Genomic DNA, 21,058 nt, shown 5'->3' on the forward strand with positions numbered 1-21,058 from the left:
GGACCCTTCTTCAGAAATCGGGGAGGGGGAAGGGAGCTCTGAAATAAATAGAGAGGATGGGTAGGGCTGGGGAAGGTAGGTGAGTGCAGGTAGGCGGTGGTGGGAATTGATCAGTGAGGTGGGAGGAGCGGATAGGTGGGAGAGAAATCTCCCCACCCCAGCCTCATCCCATGACCAGCCCTCCCCCTCATCGCCGCCACCTCGACCTGACACAACCTGTCCGTCTTCTCTCCCACCTATCCGCTCCTCCCACCTCCACTGACCAATTCCCACCACTGCCTACCTGCACTCACCTATCACCATCCCACCTACCTTCCTCAGCCCCACCTATCCTCTCTCTATTTCAGAGCTCCCTTTCACTCCCCCATATCTGAAGAAGGGTCCCGACCCGAAACATCAGATTTCCTGCTCTTCTGATGCTGCTTGGCCTGCTGTGTTCCTCCAGCTACACACTGCGTTATCTCGGACTCCAGCATTGGCAGTTCTTACTATTTCTGAAATAATAGAATGTTGCTTTCTTATATTGCTCTCTTAGCAAGTGTCTGGCCTCTCTCCAGCATTAGAGAAGTTATACGTGTGCCCTGCAGGGAATTAGAGGGGTGGTCTTGCACCCTCACTCTTGACACAGTCTTGGAACACTGAAGTACTGTGTTGTGTTGTACTAGTGTTGTTGTTTTGATATTTGTCTCATTTCACTATCTTTGTAACATAAACACAGCCTTTATAAAAATGTTTAAGGGCAACACTACCACTAGGTGGTGCACCACACACGTGCCAAATTGTAATATTGTAAGAATAAAATGCAGTCTGGGGCATGGGGACTTGTGCTGATTGAATCATTTTGTGATCAATGCAGCCATGTATTCGGTTAGTGACCGTTGTGGCCAGCAAAATTCAGTCTGCTGGCTTCAAAATATAACAAAAAAGGAAAATGTGCTGTATCTTTCTGAATTACTGATCAGACCCCAGCTAGATTATTATCACTGTGACACACATGCAGGGGTAAACTGACAATTCTCATCTGGGGCAAAAAAGTGATCATGATGCTGAGTTGACATCAGAGCCCACAGGTTGAAACAAGCAGAATTAGCCAAATAACTTGAAAGTACATTGATCTAGGTTTTGCCTGAGGAGCAGCCACACTTGATTGTTGGGTACCCTGGCTTACAGTAGTCCACCACGTTCTCAAGGTTTGCATATAAATGGTTGGTTGGGAAGGGTCTAGGAGTCTATGAAATCAAAGCTAACAAAGGAGTTAATCAGTTAGAACAAGACAAGCAAGAATTTTGAGGAGGATATGATAATCTTATGTTAGAGAAATCATCAGTATGTGTATCACTTGCCACACCATGCTTTTCTTTCCAGTGGGAAATTGTAGTGGAAAATTGTTTGTTTTCCCAAACAAGGAAATAACATAAGAACTGTTGGTAAACTGTTGCTTTCTTGAGTGAAAGAAAGTGAATATTTTATAAGCTATAGTTGAAATGAATTCTGAAAATCAAACGCTTATGCAACAATATAGCAGTTGTGTTCTCTAATATATCTTTCACTTCAATTCAAAATGTATCATCAGTAAATGTCATTGAGTCTGTTTTTCCCACCATGTTCAGATTATTTTTAACTCTTCTAAAAATCTGATGTGTTTTCCACTATAATTGTGTATGTCTTTCAGTGCATACAAAAATATTCTTGCATCCTTCTATTTCCTTTTTAGAAGTTTAGTGAAACTGATTATGCCAGGATAACTATTTCTAATTGTATTACCAAGACAAGTTCTCAGGGTGTTGATTTTGTCTTGTACTAAAAGTTGTTCAGTGGATATTGGTACATATCATCAACATTTCCAGAACTTCATATGCAAATAACTAAGACCCAGGCTCATGACTAATGATATTGATCATCTTTGCTGCACAGTATAGTTGAATGTACCTTTCTGTTGACTTTGCTCTTGAAGCAAATGGGGGGAAAGGTATTAATTTTGCATAATTTTACAGAAGTTTGAAGTCAAAGCAGTTCACAGATCTTAAAACACGGCTATGTTGTGCTGTTCTGTTTTTGACTAAGCTCTTTGTTTTCAATATCACAACATTTTTTTATTAAAAAATCATGGGATTTATATAATTTAGTTTTCAATGTGTAGTGATATGTTGTTCTCCAATCACTGTATAGAACTACGTATGCTGTGCTAGGCGGATTCCTAGGTCATCCAAAGTCGTTGGCCAAATCTTCTGTTTTGAGCTAACTTAGTTTGCACAATTGTTCATGTTGGATGTTAGCCAGTACTTTAGGCATTTAGCTTAACTGTTAAGTTAACAATTGAAGTTACAAAGTATTCATGGTGCATTTCTTTATAATATGGTAAAATTATTTTGCAGGCCGGACAATGCAGTACCAGGCGATGTTTTGGTACTAACAAAACCACTTGGAACTCAAGTAGCAGTTGCTGTGCACCAGTGGCTTGATATAGTGAGTTATCGGGCACTAATAATGGTGCAGTATTTAAGTTATTTTACATAGTTAACTATTTCTACCTCTAATCACTTTTTAAAAAAAAAAGTACTCATGAGTAATGTTCAAAATTCACTTCAAAGCTGGATGTTCGTCTCAGAATTCTCAATTCTTCATATGATTGTTTTGATGAAAAATCTAATGCCGTAAGATGATCCTTCACATGTTTAGTTTCTTTTTGAGAACTTAAAAGTTCTCCATTTGTAAACTTGTTTCTCACTGGCTGTTTGAAATGCAATACTTTTTGGTTGTGGCATTCTGGTGGTTGAGTTTCTATATTGTATGCTATACATTGGTAATTTTAGGACTTTCTGTTTCTGACACGTACAGTTGTCTGCTTTGCAGTGCTCATAAGAAATTCATCTATGCTTTGCTTTTGATCGCCATCTATTAGACAAATTCTTGATCAATAAAGTTTGCCAGGAGTGCATGTTTGTAGACCTACTTTTAATTTGCAGAAAGTACTTTCTGTATAATTTTAGACGAATTTTAATTTTATATTATCTGTACCATATTTTTACGAACAGCCAGAAAAATGGAATAAGATTAAGCTTGTTGTCACTCAAGAGGATGTGGAGTTGGCTTACCAGGAAGCAATGATGAATATGGCACGATTAAACAGAACTGGTATGCCCTAAGTGATTTGTTCCATTATTGATAACTAATGCCATAAGAATATTTAAATAATTTGTCCTTCAAAAAATATCTCATTCTCATTGAGAATGTAAACTAGATTATAAATGTGCTGTTCTTGCTAGTCTCCCTTAACAAATAGGTGGCTATTCTGTGGTATTGTATCTGACGTGCAGAAATAATTGCCTAACTCTCTGCCATCCTCTACATAGAATAAAAGACTCCGCTCCCCCAACCACCCATTTTCTGAGTAATATGAGAATGCAGGAAGTTTATTTAAGTTCAGTTGCATCTTGGTTATTAATGTCTTTGCTGAGTTAGGTCAATTACTAATCATCCTCCATCAATAGACTTGCTTAATTGAGCTTGCAAACTTCAACATGTTATCAACCTGTTTAGTCTGTTATCTCATAGTCTCTACTTTTTTTGCTTTTCCCACCTACCTCCTTTCAGGCCAGAATAGAGAATTAGCTGAACACTAGCCAATCATGAAAATTGAAACACTGTTCCATATCTACGCTAAACAATCAAATGCTTCTTCTTTTGCTGCAAAATTAATGAAGAACTTTAGAAGTTAAAGTACCAATTAACATCAATTTAAAATATAATTGCCAAATTAGATATGACTGTATGTAATTGCACATAATGGATTATTACTCCAGGCCTCTGGATTGCCAGTCCATTAATATAATTATTGCATTATCAAATTGATTTTTTTTTTCAAGACTCTTCTTGAGATCTTGTCAAGGGCCACTTTTTAATTTTTAAGGACACCTTTTCCATTCTTGATTACTCATTAAGTGATGCAGTCCTGTAACAGCAGGACTTTTGTTAATGCTTGTGGTTTTTGACTTGCAAAGAAGCAGAATTGGAAGAATTTGTCAGTATTGTCAATGCATATCAACATACCTATGCTTGACGATGGGCAGATTACTGGGGAGGTGGAATTCTGAAGGGTGCTATTAATTATCATTTGGAAGGAGACAAATTGATGCAGGACAGCCAGTGTGGATTTGTTATGGGATAGTTATGACCAACTTGAATTAATTTTTGAGGAGGTAATAAAGAAGGGTTGATTTAGAATGAAATGGTTGATATAGTTTCTTGGATTTTAGGAAAACTTTTGACAAGGTTCCAGATGGTGATATTGGAAGAAAAATGAAAGATCCTAGGACTCTAGGGCAAGTGGCAGATTGTCTATGTAGAAAGCAAAGAAAATGATTGATTATCATTTTTGTGATTGAAAAGGCTGTTCCCAGTGACATTTTGCAGGCCTCACTGCTAATATCCCTTGTGTCAGGTGATGCATATCACTGATTTAAACTTGTATGAATAGAAATTATTGAGTTTTCAGACAGTAGGAAAACAGTAAGAAAATGTGGAGGAATCTTGGAGTGAACATACACAGTCTTGGCACGTCGCCAAACAGCTAGAAAAAGTTACAGTCAAGGATGTGAGATGCTTTCTTTTAATAATTGAGGCATGGGAGCTGAGTGCAGGGGAGATTATGCTCGATTACATTGCCATGAGTCACAACTGAAGTACTGCGTTCAGTTCTGGTCACTGCATTGTAGGAAGTATGTGATTGCATTAGAGAGAAGACTTTTGAGGATATTCCAGGTCTGGAGAATTTTAGCTTCCAAGGAAATGTTCTATCTAAACCATATGGGCATACAGCAATCCAATAATTCCCATGCTGGCTGTGCACAGGTCAGCCCCTTTTAAGATAGTAAGTGCTTGTATTTGCACCAAAAGAATCTAATCTGTTTTTAAAAAAAAAAAAAAAAAAAAATCAGCCACATTGTCCCAAAAGAAGAGGGAGCATTGGGCTGGAAGTTTTAATTTTGGAGCATGGGAGGCTGATGGCAATTTAGTTTAGCTATATAAAATTTGAGAGTCTAGCAAGTGGGGTTGATGATGTACTTCATCCTTCTATCACTAAGATGCAGGACCTCTGTTTAGCTGCCTTTACCATATACCCCTTTTTGTTGTCTACCAAGTAAAACTGTCCTTAAGGCTCTTCTGCCTTGATCCAGAATCTGTCTTTTTTTTTCCTCTTTTTTGTGTTCATCCAAGCTGTCTCTGAATTCACCTGACCCATTAGATCCACTTCCTGTTTCCTTGATCCAATTCACATTAAGTTCCTTGCCTTCCAGGCTCCCCATGATGACTAACGTAGTAAATAGTTTCCTCCCTTCAAGTATTGTTTGTCATCACCCTTTTGATCTTCTGATTTATGAATGGTACTTCCACCATGCAACCTCCTGTCTTTCCTTGAGTAAGTGTTCAGCTCTGAAACATAAGCCTTCAACCTCATGTTTGAATCTCTCCCATGCTGATTTCATCACTACCACCACTGTAATTATACTTATGGCATCCCCTCTCTCAAAACTGCATGACAATGTTGTACTATCCCTCTTCATGAGGGGAGGAGATGGCCTAGTGGTATTATCACTAGACTCTTAATCCAGAAACTCAGCTAATGTTCTGAGGACATGGATTTGAACCCCGCCTTGGCCGATGGTGGAATTTGAATTTAATAAAAGAGAAATCTGGAATTAGGCATCTACTGATAACGATGAAACCATTGCTGATTGTCAGAAATATATATCTGGCTCACAAATGTCCTTTTAGGTAAGGAAATCTGCCATCCCTATTTGGTCTGCCAAGAGAAATTGATCTAAAATATTTTAACAATAAGATTTTGCAACTGAGCACTAAGATACACAGCATAACCTGTGGTTTCTAATTAAAGAAATGAGGAAACAAACCACCCTTTTTCTTCCTTTGTATTCAACAAAAATAGCGACTATTCTCTGCACATGTTGTACACAACCGTCATTCTAACTGAGGTTAGCTGAATTTATTACGAGCATATATCAGACTTCCAAGTTATCTTGATTTGTGCAGTTTGGTACTGTGTTAAATTGCTAAATCATCTTGACAAACTGATCCAGACATCAGTTTGATTAACTTAGAATAATTGTGGCTGTTTTATTTTTAAGTCTAGAACACTGCTTTCTCTATGAATATGGAGATTTTGGTACAGCTCAGCTGCTTGACTAAATTGAAGGTTTCTGAAATTTAAAACCTGTGACTTTAGGGGTTTGTTTTCAATTACATTGGTTAATATTCTTGATTGCTCATTGCTTAACCAGAGAATGGAGAGCTTTTAGAAACCAGTTAGGACAGCTATGAGTTTCAAGATCATTGAATATTAAGCTTTCTGATGTGACATTTATAAACTAATGTTAGTACTTAATATTAATTCCTGATTTCTTTGCACAAAATTGCACGTATATTCAAAATTACAACACATGTGTAAACAAGTTGCGATATCTGCTTGTTAATGCATTCATGTCTGCTCTAATTTCCTGCTTTGCAGCTGCCGGCCTTATGCACACCTTCAATGCACATGCAGCCACGGATATTACAGGCTTTGGGATCCTTGGGCATGCTCAGAACCTGGCAAAACAACAACGAAACGAAGTGTCATTTGTGATCCATAACCTTCCTGTCCTTGCTAAAATGGCAGCAGTGAGCAAAGCGTGTGGGAATATGTTTGGATTGATGCATGGCACTTGCCCTGAAACATCAGGTAACTTCTATAATGTTTTGAAAATGGGTGATTTTTAATACAGTAGACATGACTGAGCAAACAGGCAGTTCCAGTTTTGTAATGTATAATAAGTGCTTGGCTCAGTTGACTCTGCCCCCATGACAGGATTTAAGGACATAGTCTTGTTTGACATACCTGGGGCAGTTGTAGTTAATTCATTTGGGATCTGTCTGCCTGTAAAAGAAAGACTTCCATTTGTGCTTTTCAAAGCCACCAAATTTGTCAATACTTTCAAAATGAAGTCATTGTTGTAATGTAGGAAACACTGCAGCCAATTTGCACATTCCATAAAAAGCAATATGGTAATGACTAGATAATCAGCACTACTCCATGATTAAACCAGATTGTTGGCCTTGATTTTTATGCTCAAGCCCTGGAGTGAGAATTTAACTCAGGAGCTTGTGGTGCAAGTGAAAGCGCTACCAACTGGGCTATGGCTGACCCTGGATATTGAAAATCCCACAGCTTGAAAAAGAGAGTCTCAGCCAAAAGTTCTTTGTCAGAAACAGGAATAAGTGGATCATTCACCTCCATTTTGATTTTTATGTGCAGAATGGTTGACACATTTCCATACATAGTCACTGTAGTTCAAAATATAATCAGTCTGCAGTTCTAACTATTTAAGATAGCTATATAAATGCCAGTATTTTATTTCTATGACATGTATTGTAGACTTGACCAGATGTAAAAATTGTGTGGATTTAAATTTTTTAGCATCACACTTTCTTCAAACCATATTGCTCTATTTTGGCTGGGAAATTTATCTAGTACTACATGGCCTGATTATTTAGCTCCTGGAGCCAGTCAATGTAATACTTGTGCAATTATCGAATATGTGTTCTACCTAGGTCAGTACTGGGTAAATGCTTTTCTTCTTTTTCTGGGTTGTTGCCTGCTCATTTGAAGGTGCTCATACTTGCTGAATTATTGCTGAATTTCGTTGTTGCTAACTATCCCTTAATACCTTACCCCAATCGCACTCTTTACATTTGAACTTGAAGCATCATGAGTGCCATTCATTTCTGGGGCTTTGCGATTAGGCCCAACACTATCCTCTTTCATGCTTCTATTAAGCTTGCTTCCTGGTTGAAATCCTTAAATGCTGAGTGTAAGCAGGAATCCTGCCAGTTTCATGATAACCCCATCACTATTGGGTAGGTACTGGGAGCCCCTTGCAATAGCCCCATAATGTGGGCAGATGCTCCTTCAGTTTTAGCTATCACCATGTTCTGAAGGCTGACTTGTGAAACACTTTTACTTGCAGGAGGCCTCTTGATCTGTCTTCCACGGGAACAAGCAGCTCGGTTTTGTGCAGAAATAAAATCACCAAAATACGGCGAAGGTTATCAGGCATGGATAATTGGGATTGTGGAGAAGGGCAATCGTAGTGCCAGGATCATAGACAAACCACGGATCATTGAAGTAGCTCCAACAATTGCAACACAAAATGTTAATCCAACTCCTGGTGCCACATCTTAAAAAAAAAATGCACATAGAAAAGGTGACTTGTTGCAGTTTTGATGCCATCCCAAGAAACTTTGTAAATTTAACTTGTCTGCCTTGTGTTGGCCTTTTGGCAGATCATGCGTGGATACAAAAAATAAATCCATTGACCTGTTTTTCTGTTACATTAACTGAAGATGCACCTAATACTAAGGCAGCTTCTAAGTTGAGAACTTAATATCCAATACTGTTGATTCATTTTGAATCTTTAGACACTTACTGTCTGTGCCGCATAGGCTCTCTTAAAGTGCTTCACGTAGAGCACACCTTACCAACAGCAGTGCAGCAGCATTTCATTTGTCTGATCACTATATTAGATGAAAATTACTTGTCAGCAAATTTGTTGCCTTGAAAGCTTTTCAGAAAGAGTTACAGTTGTTATAACGATTAATGGAATGCAGCAGTTTGCATGATTTCATTTGGTCTTTGGTTTGTAATGTTTTTTCACACAGTTAAGATGTATTGTTAGTGTTGACTTTACTCACTTGATCTGTCTGTAAAAATGAGTAGGTCCTCTGTGCTATATTCGCATGGCCAGCACTTCACTTGGAAGAGAAATATTTCTTTCCAGTATGGTAAATCTTAAACAATAATGTTATCATGGTATGTTTTCTATTATTTTGTAGCAAACACAGATGTATGTGTTAGTTTACACTGTGGTTCGCTGTTTTATCATGCAGAAAATGTTACAGACCAAACGAAAGGCTACTGTAAAATACTCTAAGATTGAAGCTCAGAATGAACTACACTATGACTTTTTAAAAATATAATAATCAATTATGTTGACATTATGTGCTGTGGTTATTAGTGTTAATACATTTTATATTTTGTAAAGTGATATCTGCATCTGCTTTTCTATAAATACAAATAATCTTTAGCATAATGCTGCTTAGCTTTTATTTTTTTAATTATACTCTATCAATTCTCTACTGGTCTGTTTAATGTGATTTATATTGCTGGTGTCAAATCTTGAAGTTTAACATAATAGTAGTCTAATGAATATTTGAAATGCCTCTTCCTCTCCCCACAACCCCTGTCAGCCCCCACCTTGTTGTATGTTACTTTATTGGTAAGCACATGCGTTTGTTTCTATAATCATATATGTTAAAAGTGTATAAAGATTAGGATTTTGTTTCCTGGGGTCTTTTTTTCCTGCTTTCTCCACCTCCTTTTCTTCCCTTACCCCTTTCCAATAGAAGTTTCATATAGCACAATAACCCAGTTCATTAAATTGGAAATTTGTTGAAATTGTTGTTGATTTCATTTTTCCCATTTCCTTACTACCCCTGCATTGTTATTTTGATTAATTTGTTGTTTTAAGATTATTTTCAGTAATGCAGTGAGAGATAAAATAGCTGTGACTTAAGGCTGATTCAGAATTCCACGTGCAGCTTTTTGACCATAGGAGATTTGTTTGTTCTGATGTGTGCCACCTTCATGGTGAAGTTCATATTGTGTCTGTGTTTGTGCATCTGTGTTTGAGAATGTGGACACTTAAGGAATTGCATATTTTAATTTGTTTTAAACAGTTCTCTTCAAATAGAAGGGTATTGCTTTCTCTGACATCGTGGAAAACTTCAGTTACTGTCCTACTATGGTCAACTGGAAGGGGTGTCTATAATACCACAAATTTATTCCATCTGTTTACAAACCATTTCTTTTTCACAAAAACAATAAGTTTGCATTCTGATAGCAACAATACGTACCCATTAAAGACTTTTAACCAGTCATAATGGACAAAATACAAGCAGAACAGATAATCTAAAGGCGGAGTGGAAAAGAAATATTGGAGGATCAACACATGACAAACGTGAAACAAGATGTTTACATTGCTTTTTTTTGTGCATGAGGTGTTTGTTAGAATCTAGTTTATTCAGCAACCTAGGTACCTTTCTGGGACTTTCGGGAGAAGACTCACATGGTGGATGGCAAGTGTCTCCGATGATTTCATTTTTGTTTTTGTGCACTGAGTAGCACTGTCAAATGATACTGACCCGATTGTGGGACAGACTGTTTGTTTGTTTTTCTTCTACCCACTACAGTGCTAACATTTCAGGTACAAACCCTAACCAGTTCTGTTCAAGCACTAAACTTAAATTTTTTCCCCTCATTTCTCCACAGATGCTACCTTCCTTGCTGTTTCCATCAACTTCAGTTTTTATTTCCAACTTCCAGCATCTGTAGTGTTCTGCCTTTAAGGAATGATGCTCTGCCTTCCAGCATAGCCCATTTAATGAGGTTAATCATGATATCAAATCTCTTGGGAGTTGGTTAAATTTTGCTGAATCATTGTATTGACTTTATTCATCGTTTACTTTTTAAAAACCTGCACACTAATGCAACTGTTGCCTTTTTCTGGTTAACTTTCATGGGTTAGAACAATTTTCAAATTTCAATTTTTTTATTGTTTGTATTTCTCAAGCAAGTGCCAGTTTGCAGCTCCCATGGTACTACTTAATGTCTTTCAGTAAATCAACTTGTTCAAGGGATTCAATTTTGATCTTTGCAGTTGCGGTGGCCAAATCTATTAAATACCTGTGATCAAAGCCCAACACCTAGAGCGGCATTTCAGAAAACTCGAGGAATGAAATGATAGATACTGTAATTTTTAAGTAAATGTGCAAAGAAATTGTCAGGCTTTTTTATTGAGATCTTCAAATACAGTTGAGGACTGCAAAAGACTGAGTACTGCCTCATTTGTTTAGTTTTTAAAGGAGTGAAGCATGAACCTGGGAATTGTAAAGACCGTTTGCCTTAACATCAGTGCTGGGGGAGAATGCCCAAGAGCATTCTAGAGAATGCTATACATGTTTGTCTAAATCTTGTAAAGGTTGTGAGAAAGAGGTGGTATGATGTTTGATTTATAAAATGGCTGTGCCTTAGATATCTTAAATTCTGGGTAGGTTTTTTTTGAAAAGGGTAATCCAGAGGATTCTCCATTGTATTCTTTTTGCTTACTATTAATACTGCAGCTCATAAGTTGAATAGAAAAGTTTTTTTCTTTTTGAAAAAAAAACAAATGAGCCTTCTTTTTGAAGCTTCTCGAATCGAATTTGAAAAGGGTAATCCAGTGGATACAAATCTACTTGTTTTCTGATACCAGGTAAAGTTCTAACAGTAAAAGGAATCTACAGATAGCATTAAGTCTGAATTCTACCTCCTGTTTGAAGAGAACCACAATTAAAGTGGATGATCCAGAGCCATCTAGTGGTAATTATTCTATACCATCTGGATGTAAGCGTCAATTGAGAATATATACTGAATTGTCTCTAGACATTTGTTTCAATTTACGAATAAGTTGGCCTCTTTTATAAGCTTAGGACCAGCTGGACAAAGGACTGCAGCAACCTGCATAGGAGTTCTGACAAGCCAAATGTTTAAAAGGTTTTTTGTCTGAAATAAGCTGCTTTATGGACCAGTATTTTGTTGAAACGTTTGGAAAACCAAATGCTGGTAGTTTGCTCCACGTTGAGCTTCAAGCACCTTTGTAAATCAAGAGACCAAATAAAGAGTGAAAAAGATTGTACTTATCACTAATTCTGATCTCAAATAAAATCTGAAAATTGTGGTCACAAATGCAGGTGTATGATCATAATTTAGCTTTATAACCCATTCTTGCTGCCATTTTAATGCTCTTTAGCTTGACACACCACAGCAGTGACACGAGAGAAACTCATGTTCAGGCATCAGATTGGTCACAGTTTTCCACCAACCAACTTCTAAATGGACACCACATCCAACATATGTATCTTAAATAGGTTGGTGAGGAATACTGCTGAGGTTATTCTATTTATTTCATTCAAAGGAACGATTTTCTCAGCAACACACTTCAAAATACTGTTGCTACAGAAATGTTGTTCCTGGGCTATAGAAGCTTTTATTTCTTGAAGACACCTTTAGCCTATCAAGTCCCCATGGCTTTGTAGTTACCAAGATAAATGGTAAGTCTTAACTCATTTATGATCCAAGGATTTGAACTTTTGTGTTGAAGGAATGGATGTCAACACTGTTTCAACAGAGCTCAGCATGCTTTATTTAAATTCTGGGTTTGTTGATGCCTTCCTACTAATAGATATGTAAATATTTGAGATTTTCATAACTTGAAAAACTGCAGTTGCTGGAAATGTAAAAGCTGTGAGGTCAAATTAGTGTAGAGTGGGACCCCTCACTAGGGAGGAAGAATTAGACGCTGGATTTCCTAGCCCGTCAGATCATCAGGCTGCTCCAGGAGTCCACCCAGCTGTGGGCACTAGTGGGGTTGCAGATAGACCTGCAAAGAAAGCCCGGTGAAATTCTAGATCCAAGTGAGCCTTTCAGCTTTGGGCAGGGAGAGGGTACGCCTCCTGAGAGTGGACCAAGTGGAGTGAAAGAGTTGGGTTTACAAGTCGTGTGGGTAGGAAGAAAGGCTATTTTCCCCCAATAGGCAAAGTTCACCTTCCAAAGATGGTACGTCCTGCCATTTTAAAAATGGCTACCTACTCTCGCACAACTGCCCAGGCCAATCATTAGATATTTTTAATCAACCTATTCAGACACATGACATGTCTGGCACAGATAGGACTTGAACCCAGACTTTCTAGTCCAAAGAGCCCGCCAGGCCAATCCTATAATAGTTTGGGCAGAGTATGCTTATAAAAAGCTCAATTGACTCTTAATTGTTTAGATTCAGTGGGTGGGATGCCAATTTTGATACCCACTGAATTTTTGAGCATATGGGAGGGTAGCAAGTTAACTGGACATCCAACCTCTTCATATTTAGCAAGGCACCCTGCTCAAAACATATAAGCACAGTTATGAAATCCCACCATTGCAGCTTTTAGATTGAATTTGGTTAACTAAATCGGAAATTTTAAATTGCCGTTACTAAAGATTAATAAGAAGCAGATCAGGTCAGGCAGCATCTGTGGAAAGAAGCAGACTTGACATTTCAAGTCAATTATCTTTCATTAGAATAATAGCTTCTTGTTAATCTTTAGTGAGGATAATGTTTTTGTTTCAGATTTCCAGTATCCACAGACTTTTGGTTTTGCTTTTGAAGGAGCTATTGGATTGTAAATGTCTTTTTAGGGAAAGAGACTGGTCATTAAAAACTGAGTCTGACCTTGATGTGACTCCAGATCCTAAGTATAAACTGAAGACTGCCAATTCTGTAAATCAGAAACAAAAACAAATTTTAGAAAAGCTCAACAGGTCTGGCAGCATCTGTGGAGAGAAATCAAAGTTAACGTTTCAGGTCAGGTGACCCTCAGAACTGATCCAGATCTAATCTCCAGAATGACTTTTAACTGCCAAGCAAACAACTAACAAAAACAGAAGTTGCAGGAAAAGTTAAAACCTTTAAAAGGCCTGGCAGCATCTGTGAAGAGTTAACGTTTCGGGTCTGGTGACCTTTCCTCAGAACTGATGGTAGCTAGGAAAATGTTGGTTTATATGCAAAAAATAGGATGCGGGGAGGAAGTAAGGAGTAAGGTGAGGATAGAGCCCAAAGAGGGAAAGAACAGTTGGACAGACAAAGGAGTAGATAACAATCTGGTTGGGAGAGTGTATTGCTGTTAATGGAGACTTCGTCACTAACAATAAGTAGTGTGTAATAGCAGATTGTGATAACAAGGCCTGGTGTTTGTGATAGGGGGCTAGGACAAGGGAAAGTTCAGGCCCTGAAATTATTGAACTCGATTGAGTCCAGAGGGCTGCAGAGTCTCCAAACAGAAAATGAGGTTGTTCCTCCAGCTTGTGCCGAGCTTCACTGGAACACTTCAGCAAGCCTGAGATAGAGATGTTGGACAGGGACAGGGTTGTGTGTTAAAGTGGCAGGCAGCTGGAAGTTCAGGGTCTTTTTCACGGACAGAATGTAGATGTGGTCACCCAGTCTATGCTTCATTTCCCCAATGTATAGGAGACCAGATTGTGTGAAGTGCAGGTAAAGTGCTGCTTCATCTGGAAGGTATGTTTAGGCCTTTGGATACTGAGAGATGAGGTAAATGGGCAGGTGTTACACCTTTGGCGGTTGCAGGGGAAGGTGCCATGGGGCTCTAAGTGGGATGGTGGAAGTGAAGAAAGAGTGGACCAGGGTGTCCCGGAGAGAACAGTCCCTGTGGAAGGGGAGGGACTTGTGTCTGGTGGTGGCATCTCACTGGAGATAAACCAGGTGAAAGTGAGGACGGGATGGAAATTGGAAGCGAAATCGATGATCTTTTCCAATTCTGGACGAGAGAGGAAAGCAGCACCGATGATGTCATTGATATATTGGAGAAAGAGTTGTGGATGGGGACTGGGATAAAGCTGGAACAAGGAATGTTCCATGTACCCCACAAAGAGACCGGGATAATTGGAGCCAAAGCGGGTACCCATGGACACCCCTCTGACTGAAGGCAAATGAAAGGAATTTTAAATAGTTGTTGAGGTGGGGATGAGCTCGGCCAGGCGGAGGAGGGTAGTGGTGGGTGGGGATGGTTCAGGTCTTTGCTCCAGGAAGAAGCAGAGAACGGTGAGACCATCCTGGTGGGATGGACATGTAAAGGAATTGCTTGTGTATGGTAAAGAGGTGGCAACTGGAGCCTGCAAACTGGAAATTCCAAAACTGGTGTGAAGCTTTAGAGGAATCTTGGAAGTAGGCAGGCAGGGACTGGATCTGGGGAGAAAACACTGACTCAAGGTAGGAACGGATGAGTTCTGTGGGGCAAGAGCAGACAGAAACAATGCATCTGCCCAGACAGTCCTGTTTGGATTTTTGGAAGGAGGAAGAAGCAAACTGCGGGGCTGGGTGACTATCTGGTTGGAGGCAGTTGTACGGGGGCGGGCGGGGGTGGGTGGTGTGGAAGATCACCAGATGAAATGAGGTCTATGACTGTAGTTAATACAATGGCCTGATGGTCCATGGTGGGGCCATGGTCTCGGAGGAGATAGGACGAGGAATTGATTTTGTTTCAAATTTCTACCCCGCCCTCTTTCACCTGGTCCATCTCTGACTCCTCCCTTCCCTTGACATCTGTTTCCATTTCTGGGGATAAACTGGCCACTAATATCCACTACAAACCCACTGACTCCCACAGTTACCTAAACAATAAATCCTCAAACTCTGGTTTTAGCCTTTTCAAAAACTTATAGGTCTGGAGTTATTAGCTGTTACAGTAGTATAAGGTTGCTACTGCACACTTGCTATTATTGGCTGCTACTTAATTTTCTGTTAACAAAAACACATCTCACAGCTGATGCTTAATGTGGCATGTTCCTCAGTTAAGCTTTTAAAATGTCAGTGTTGCACTGCAATCATTTGATATCTGTAGTAACGTTTGACTATTCTCCATGCGTTTCTGCTTGTCAGTCCTTCCTTAGCTGTAGAGTCCCTCCTCTTCTCATACAGCTGGCCTGTGCACTTGACAATAGCACCCAGCCCTGCCGAATCTTTGCCAGCCCCCCAGACATCCCCCTAACTGAGGGCGAATGGTCAGTCCTCAGTAAAGGGCTCACCTTTGTCCCCATCCACCCTAACATCAACAAATACCGCTCACGCTCGGACGTTGAACAGTTCTTCCACTGCCGCCATCTCCGCGCTTACTTCTTTAACCGTGAGCCTAACCCTCCCTCTCCTGACCCCTTCTCCCGCCTCCAAAACACCCCCTTCTCCTGGACACCACCCCAAGGCCTCCTACCCTCCCTCGACCTCTTCATCTCCAACTGCCATCGAGACATCAATCGCCTCAACCTCTCCACCACGGAACATGCAGCCCTCCGCTCCAATCCCAACCTCACTTTAAAACCCGCGGACAAGGGAGGTGCAGTTGTAGTATGGCGCACTGACCTCTACATCGCTGAGGCCAGACGCCAGCTCTCTGACACCTCCTCGTACTGCCCCCTTGATCATGATCCCACCCCCGACCACCAAAACATCATCTCCCAAACCATCCACAACCTCATCACTTCAGGTGACCTCCCAACCACAGCCTCCAACCTCATCGTTCCTCAACCCCGCACCACCCGCTTCTATCTCCTTCCCAAAATCCACAAACCTGACTGCCCTGGTCGACCCATTGTCTCCGCGTGCTCCTGCCCCACTGAACTTATCTCTACTTATCTCGACACCATTTTCTCCCCCTTGGTCCAGCAACTCCCCACCTACGTCCATGACACCACCCACGCCCTCCACCTCCTCCAAAACTTCCAATTCCCTGGTCCCCAGCACCTCACCTTTACCATGGACGTCCAGTACCTGTACACCTGCATTCCCCATGCAGATGGCCTAAAGGCCTTCCGCTTCTTCCTGTCCCGCAGGCCCAACCAGTCCCCCTCCACTGACACCCTCGTCAGCTTAGCTGAACTTGTCCTCACCCTCAACAACTTCTCTTTCAATTCCTCCCACTTCCTACAGACAAAGGGAGTGGCCATGGGTACCTGCATGGGCCCAAGCTATGCCTGCCTCTTTGTAGGTTATGTGGAACCTCTTCCGTAGCTACACTGGCCCTATCCCCCACCTCTTCCTCCGTTACATTGATGACTGTATTGGCGCCGCCTTGTGCTCCCACAAGGAGCTCGAACAGTTCATCCACTTCACCAACGCCTTCCACCCCAACCTTAAGTTCACCTGGACGATCTCTGATACCTCTTTCTCCTTCCTGGACCCCTCTGTTTCCATCTCTGGCAACCACCTGGAAACCGATATCCATTTCAAGCCCACCGACTCCCACCCACCTTCCTGCAAAAATGCCATCCCCTATTCCCAATTCCTTCGCCTCCGCCGCATCCGCTCCCAGGATGAGGCATTCCACTCCCAAACATCTCAGATGTCCTCGTTTTTCAAGGACCGCAAATCCCCCCGCCCCCCCTCAGTGGTCGAGAACGCCCTTGACTGTATTTCCCGCAACTCATCCCTCACACCCCCTCCCCGCAATAACAACCAAAACAGAATCCCCTTCGTCTTCACGTACCACCCCACCAACCTCCGGATCCAACGCATCATCCTCCGACACTTCCGCCATCTGCAATCCGACCCCACCACCAAAGATATTTTTCCCTCCCCACCCTTATCTGCTTTCCGGAGGGACCACTCTCTCCGTGACTCCCTTGTCTGCTCCACACTCCCCTCCAGCCCCACCACACCCGGCACTTTTCCCTCCAACCGCAGGAAGTGCTACACCTCCCCTACACCTCCCCCCTCACCCTCATCCCAGGCCCCAAGAAGACCTTCCACATCAAGCAGATGTTCACCTGCCCATCTGCTAATGTGGTATACTGTATCCGCTGTTCCCGTTGTGGCCTCCTCTACATCGGGGAAACCAAGCGGAGGCTTGGGGACCGCTTTGCGGAACACCTACGATCGGTTCGCACTAAACAACTGCACCTCCCATTCCTTAGACGACATGTCCATCCTGGGCCTCCTGCAGTGCCACAACGATGCCACCTGAAGGTTGCAGGAACAGCGCCTCATATTTCGCTTGGGAACCCTGCAGCCCAATGGTATCAATGTGGACTTCACAAGCTTCAAAATCTCCCCTCACCCAACCGCATCCCATAACCAGCCCAGCTTGTCCCCGCCTCTCTAACCTGTCCTTCCTCCGACCTATCCCCTCCTCCCACCTCAAGCCCCACCCCCATCTCCTACCTACTGGCCTCATCCCGCCCCCTTGACCTGTCCATCCTCCCTGGACTGACCTATCCCCTCCCTACCTCCCCACCTACACTCACCTTTACTGGCTCCATCCCTGCCTCTTTGACCTGCCTGTTCCTCTCCACCTATCTTCTTTATCCATCTTCTATCTGCCTCCCCCTCTCTCCCTATTTATTTCAGAATGCCCTTCCCCCTCCCCCATTTCTGAAGAAGGGTCTAGGCCGGAAACGTCAGCCTTCCTGCTCCTCTGCTTGGCCTGCTGCGTTCGTGTACTCGACAAACCTGTTTTAATTTAAATTACAATCTAAATGTAATCACTGTGAAATTGCAGCAAGTCTGAGGCAGAGATGTTGGTCAGGGAACAGGGTGGTGTGTTTAAAAAGTTTCAGGTAACTGGACGCTCAGGGTCTTTCTGCGCGCAGAATATAGACTAGGTGACCACTTCACAGAACATCTATGTTTCATTTCCCAGTTCTAGAGGAAACCGCATTGTGAGCAGTGAATGCAGCAGACTAGATTGTGTGAAGTGCAGGTAAAGTGCTGCTTCACCTGGTAGGTGAGTTTGGACCCTTGGATACTGAGGAGGCGGGTGCAGGGGAAGGGGCTGTGGGGCTTGAGGTGTTGTTTGGTGTGATGGAGTGGCGGCCCAGGGTGTCCCAGAGAGAACAATCCCTATGGAAGGCAGACCAAGGAGTTGGAGAGGAGATAGTAGGAACTGCAGATGCTGGAGAATCCGAGACAACAAGGTGCAGGGCTGGATGAACACAGCAGGCCAAGCAGCATCATAGGAGCAGAGAGGCTGACGTTTCGGGCCTAGACCCTTCAAAGGAGTTGTCCTGGTTCTGGCCATGTCCTCCATCAGTAACATCCTTCCTGAATCTAACCTGTTTAGTCCTGTTAGAATTTTATAACATTGTTCTAAATGTCGATGAATACATTCTTAATTGGTATGTTCGTCCTGCCATCCCAGGAATCAATTCGGAAAACCTTTGCTGCACTGCCTCTACAGTAAGAACATCCCTCCTCAGCTAAGGAGATCAAAACTGCACACAATGCTCCAGATGTGGCCTCAGCCATGATTTGCGCAAGACATCCTTGTCCCTGTACCCAAATCTTCCCACTACGAAGGCTAACATATAGTGTGCTGCCTTTATTGCCTACTGTGCCTGTACACTTGCGTTCAGTGACTGGTGCATGAGGACACATTCAGTGAACATTTCCATCTTTCAAACAACGGCCATTCAAATAATATGAGATAGTAGGAACTGCAGATGCTGGAGAATCTGAGATAACAAGGTGCAGAGCTGGATGAACATAGCAGGCCAAGCAGCATCATAGGAGCAGGAAGGCTGACGCCTCGGGCCTAGACCCTTCATTCAAATAATAATCTGCCTTTATACTTTTGCTACCAAAAGATTGCCTCACGTTTATCCACATTTTATAAATGCAATGGCCACACATTTCCCACACACTTGGCCTGTCTAACTCAATTGCTGCATCCTCTCAGCTCACCTTATCCATCAGCCTTGTGTCATCTCAAATTTTCAGAGATTACATTTAGTTCCCTCATCTAAATTATTAATACAAATTGCAAATAGCTGGGGCTCTAGTACCGATCCCTGTAGTACCCCACTAGTCACCGCCTGCCATTCAGAAAAACATCCATTTATTCCTAATCATTTATTTCCTGTCCACTAACCAATTTTGTCTCCGTCTCATTGCACTACCCCAATCCCATGCGCTTTAATTTTACACATTAATCTCTCATGTGGGACTTCTGAAAGTCCAAATAAATCGTGTCCACCGGGTCCCCAGTCAGCTCTACTAGTTACATCCTCAAAGAATTTCTGTAGATTCGTCAAGCATGGTTTCCCTTTAGTAAATGCATGCTGATTGTGTCTGATTCTACCACTGTTTTCTAAGTGGTCTGCTATAAAATCCTTGATAATGGTATCTGGAATCTTACCCACTACCAACATCAAATGCACTGGTCTATAATTCCCTGTTTTCTCTCTACCTCCCTTATTATATAGTGGGGTTACATTAGCTCCCCTCCAATCAATTGGAACTGTTTTAGAGCCTAAAGAATCTTGGAAAATCACTGGCAATGCATCTATTATTTCTATGGCCACTTACTTAAGTACTCAGGGATACAGATTATCAGCACCCGGGGATTTCTCAGCCTTCAGAGAGTGGTCGGGGCGTGGAATGCATTGCCGGAGAGGGTAGTGGAGTCGGCCTCATTAGGGGCATTTAAGCGGCTATTAGATAGGCATATGGATGATAGCATAAGGTAGGAGTGGAGGTTAGATAGACCTTAGGTTTAGGGTAAAAGTTCGGCACAACAACATGGCTGAAGGGCCTGTACTCTGCTGTACTGTTCTATGTTCTTTTATGTTCAATTTCATCAATATCTCCCTCACCATTTCCCTCTGAATACAGAATTGCTTCAGTTTCTCCTTCTCTCTGAACCCTGTGTTCCACATCTGGTACATTATTTGTGTCCTCCTTTGTGAAGAGGAGAAGTATGAATTTGGTTCATTAGCTATTTCTTTGTTCCCCATTATAAATTCCCCCTTTTCTGCCTGGAAGGGACATACATAGGTTTTCAACCATCTTTTTCTTTTTACTTACTTATAGAAACCTTTACAGTCAATTCTTACTCTCAAATTGTATTTTCCCCATCTTAATCAATCCCTTGGTTCTCTTTTGACTTCTAAACTGTTCACAATCCTCAGGTTTATTGTTTTTTTTTCTTGCCTCTTTTTTGTATCCAATACTATATCTAACTTGCCTCAAACCATGGACTAACCACTGTTCTCTTTGTGGTCTTGTGCCAAACAGGAATAAATCATTTTTGTAGTTCAGCCATTTGGTATTTGAATGTTTGCCACTGCCTATCTGCTGTCATTCCTTTCAGGACCATCTCCCAATCCATCCAAGCCGACTCACACCTCATTCCACCGTAGTTTTCCTTATCAAGGTTGAGAACCCTAGTCTCAGAATCAACTACCTCACCATAATTACAGGTGTTCCTTTGCCACATGCATCTCTGGTTTCCTGTATAACGCCATTTCCAGTATCACCATTCCAGTTTGGTGGTCTATATACCACTCCCAGAAATGTTTTCCCCCTTGGTATTTCTCAATTCTACCCACACATGTGTTACACTGTCTAAGCTAACAGAACAT

At 41.6% G+C, this 21,058-nt stretch overlaps 1 protein-coding gene across 1 annotated transcript; it reads left to right on the forward strand.

Moving 5' to 3' along the window:
* Positions 1 to 2,127: 2,127 nt before the first annotated feature.
* On the forward strand, positions 2,128 to 11,837 carry LOC109928308 (selenide, water dikinase 1). Its single transcript, XM_048592912.1, has 4 exons — positions 2,128 to 2,466; positions 3,036 to 3,135; positions 6,527 to 6,739; positions 8,025 to 11,837. The coding sequence occupies exons 1-4, from the start codon at positions 2,356 to 2,358 to the stop codon at positions 8,237 to 8,239; spliced, it is 639 nt and encodes a 212-aa protein (XP_048448869.1). The 5' UTR covers positions 2,128 to 2,355; the 3' UTR covers positions 8,240 to 11,837.
* The last annotated feature ends 9,221 nt before the right edge of the window (positions 11,838 to 21,058 follow it).

Source organism: Rhincodon typus, unplaced genomic scaffold (assembly GCF_021869965.1).
Source record: "Rhincodon typus isolate 14 unplaced genomic scaffold, sRhiTyp1.1 hic_rhity00002015, whole genome shotgun sequence".
Lineage (NCBI taxonomy): Eukaryota > Metazoa > Chordata > Chondrichthyes > Orectolobiformes > Rhincodontidae > Rhincodon > Rhincodon typus.

Excerpts from the sequence above, each read along its gene's own strand:
- LOC109928308 (XM_048592912.1), top strand. The coding sequence starts at position 2,356 with ATGGTAAAATTATTTTGCAGGCCGGACAATGCAGTACCAGGCGATGTT. Across the intron at positions 2,467-3,035 it reads TGCACCAGTGGCTTGATATA|CCAGAAAAATGGAATAAGAT; the intron begins GTGAGTTATCGG and ends TTTTACGAACAG. Across the intron at positions 3,136-6,526 it reads GGCACGATTAAACAGAACTG|CTGCCGGCCTTATGCACACC; the intron begins GTATGCCCTAAG and ends CCTGCTTTGCAG.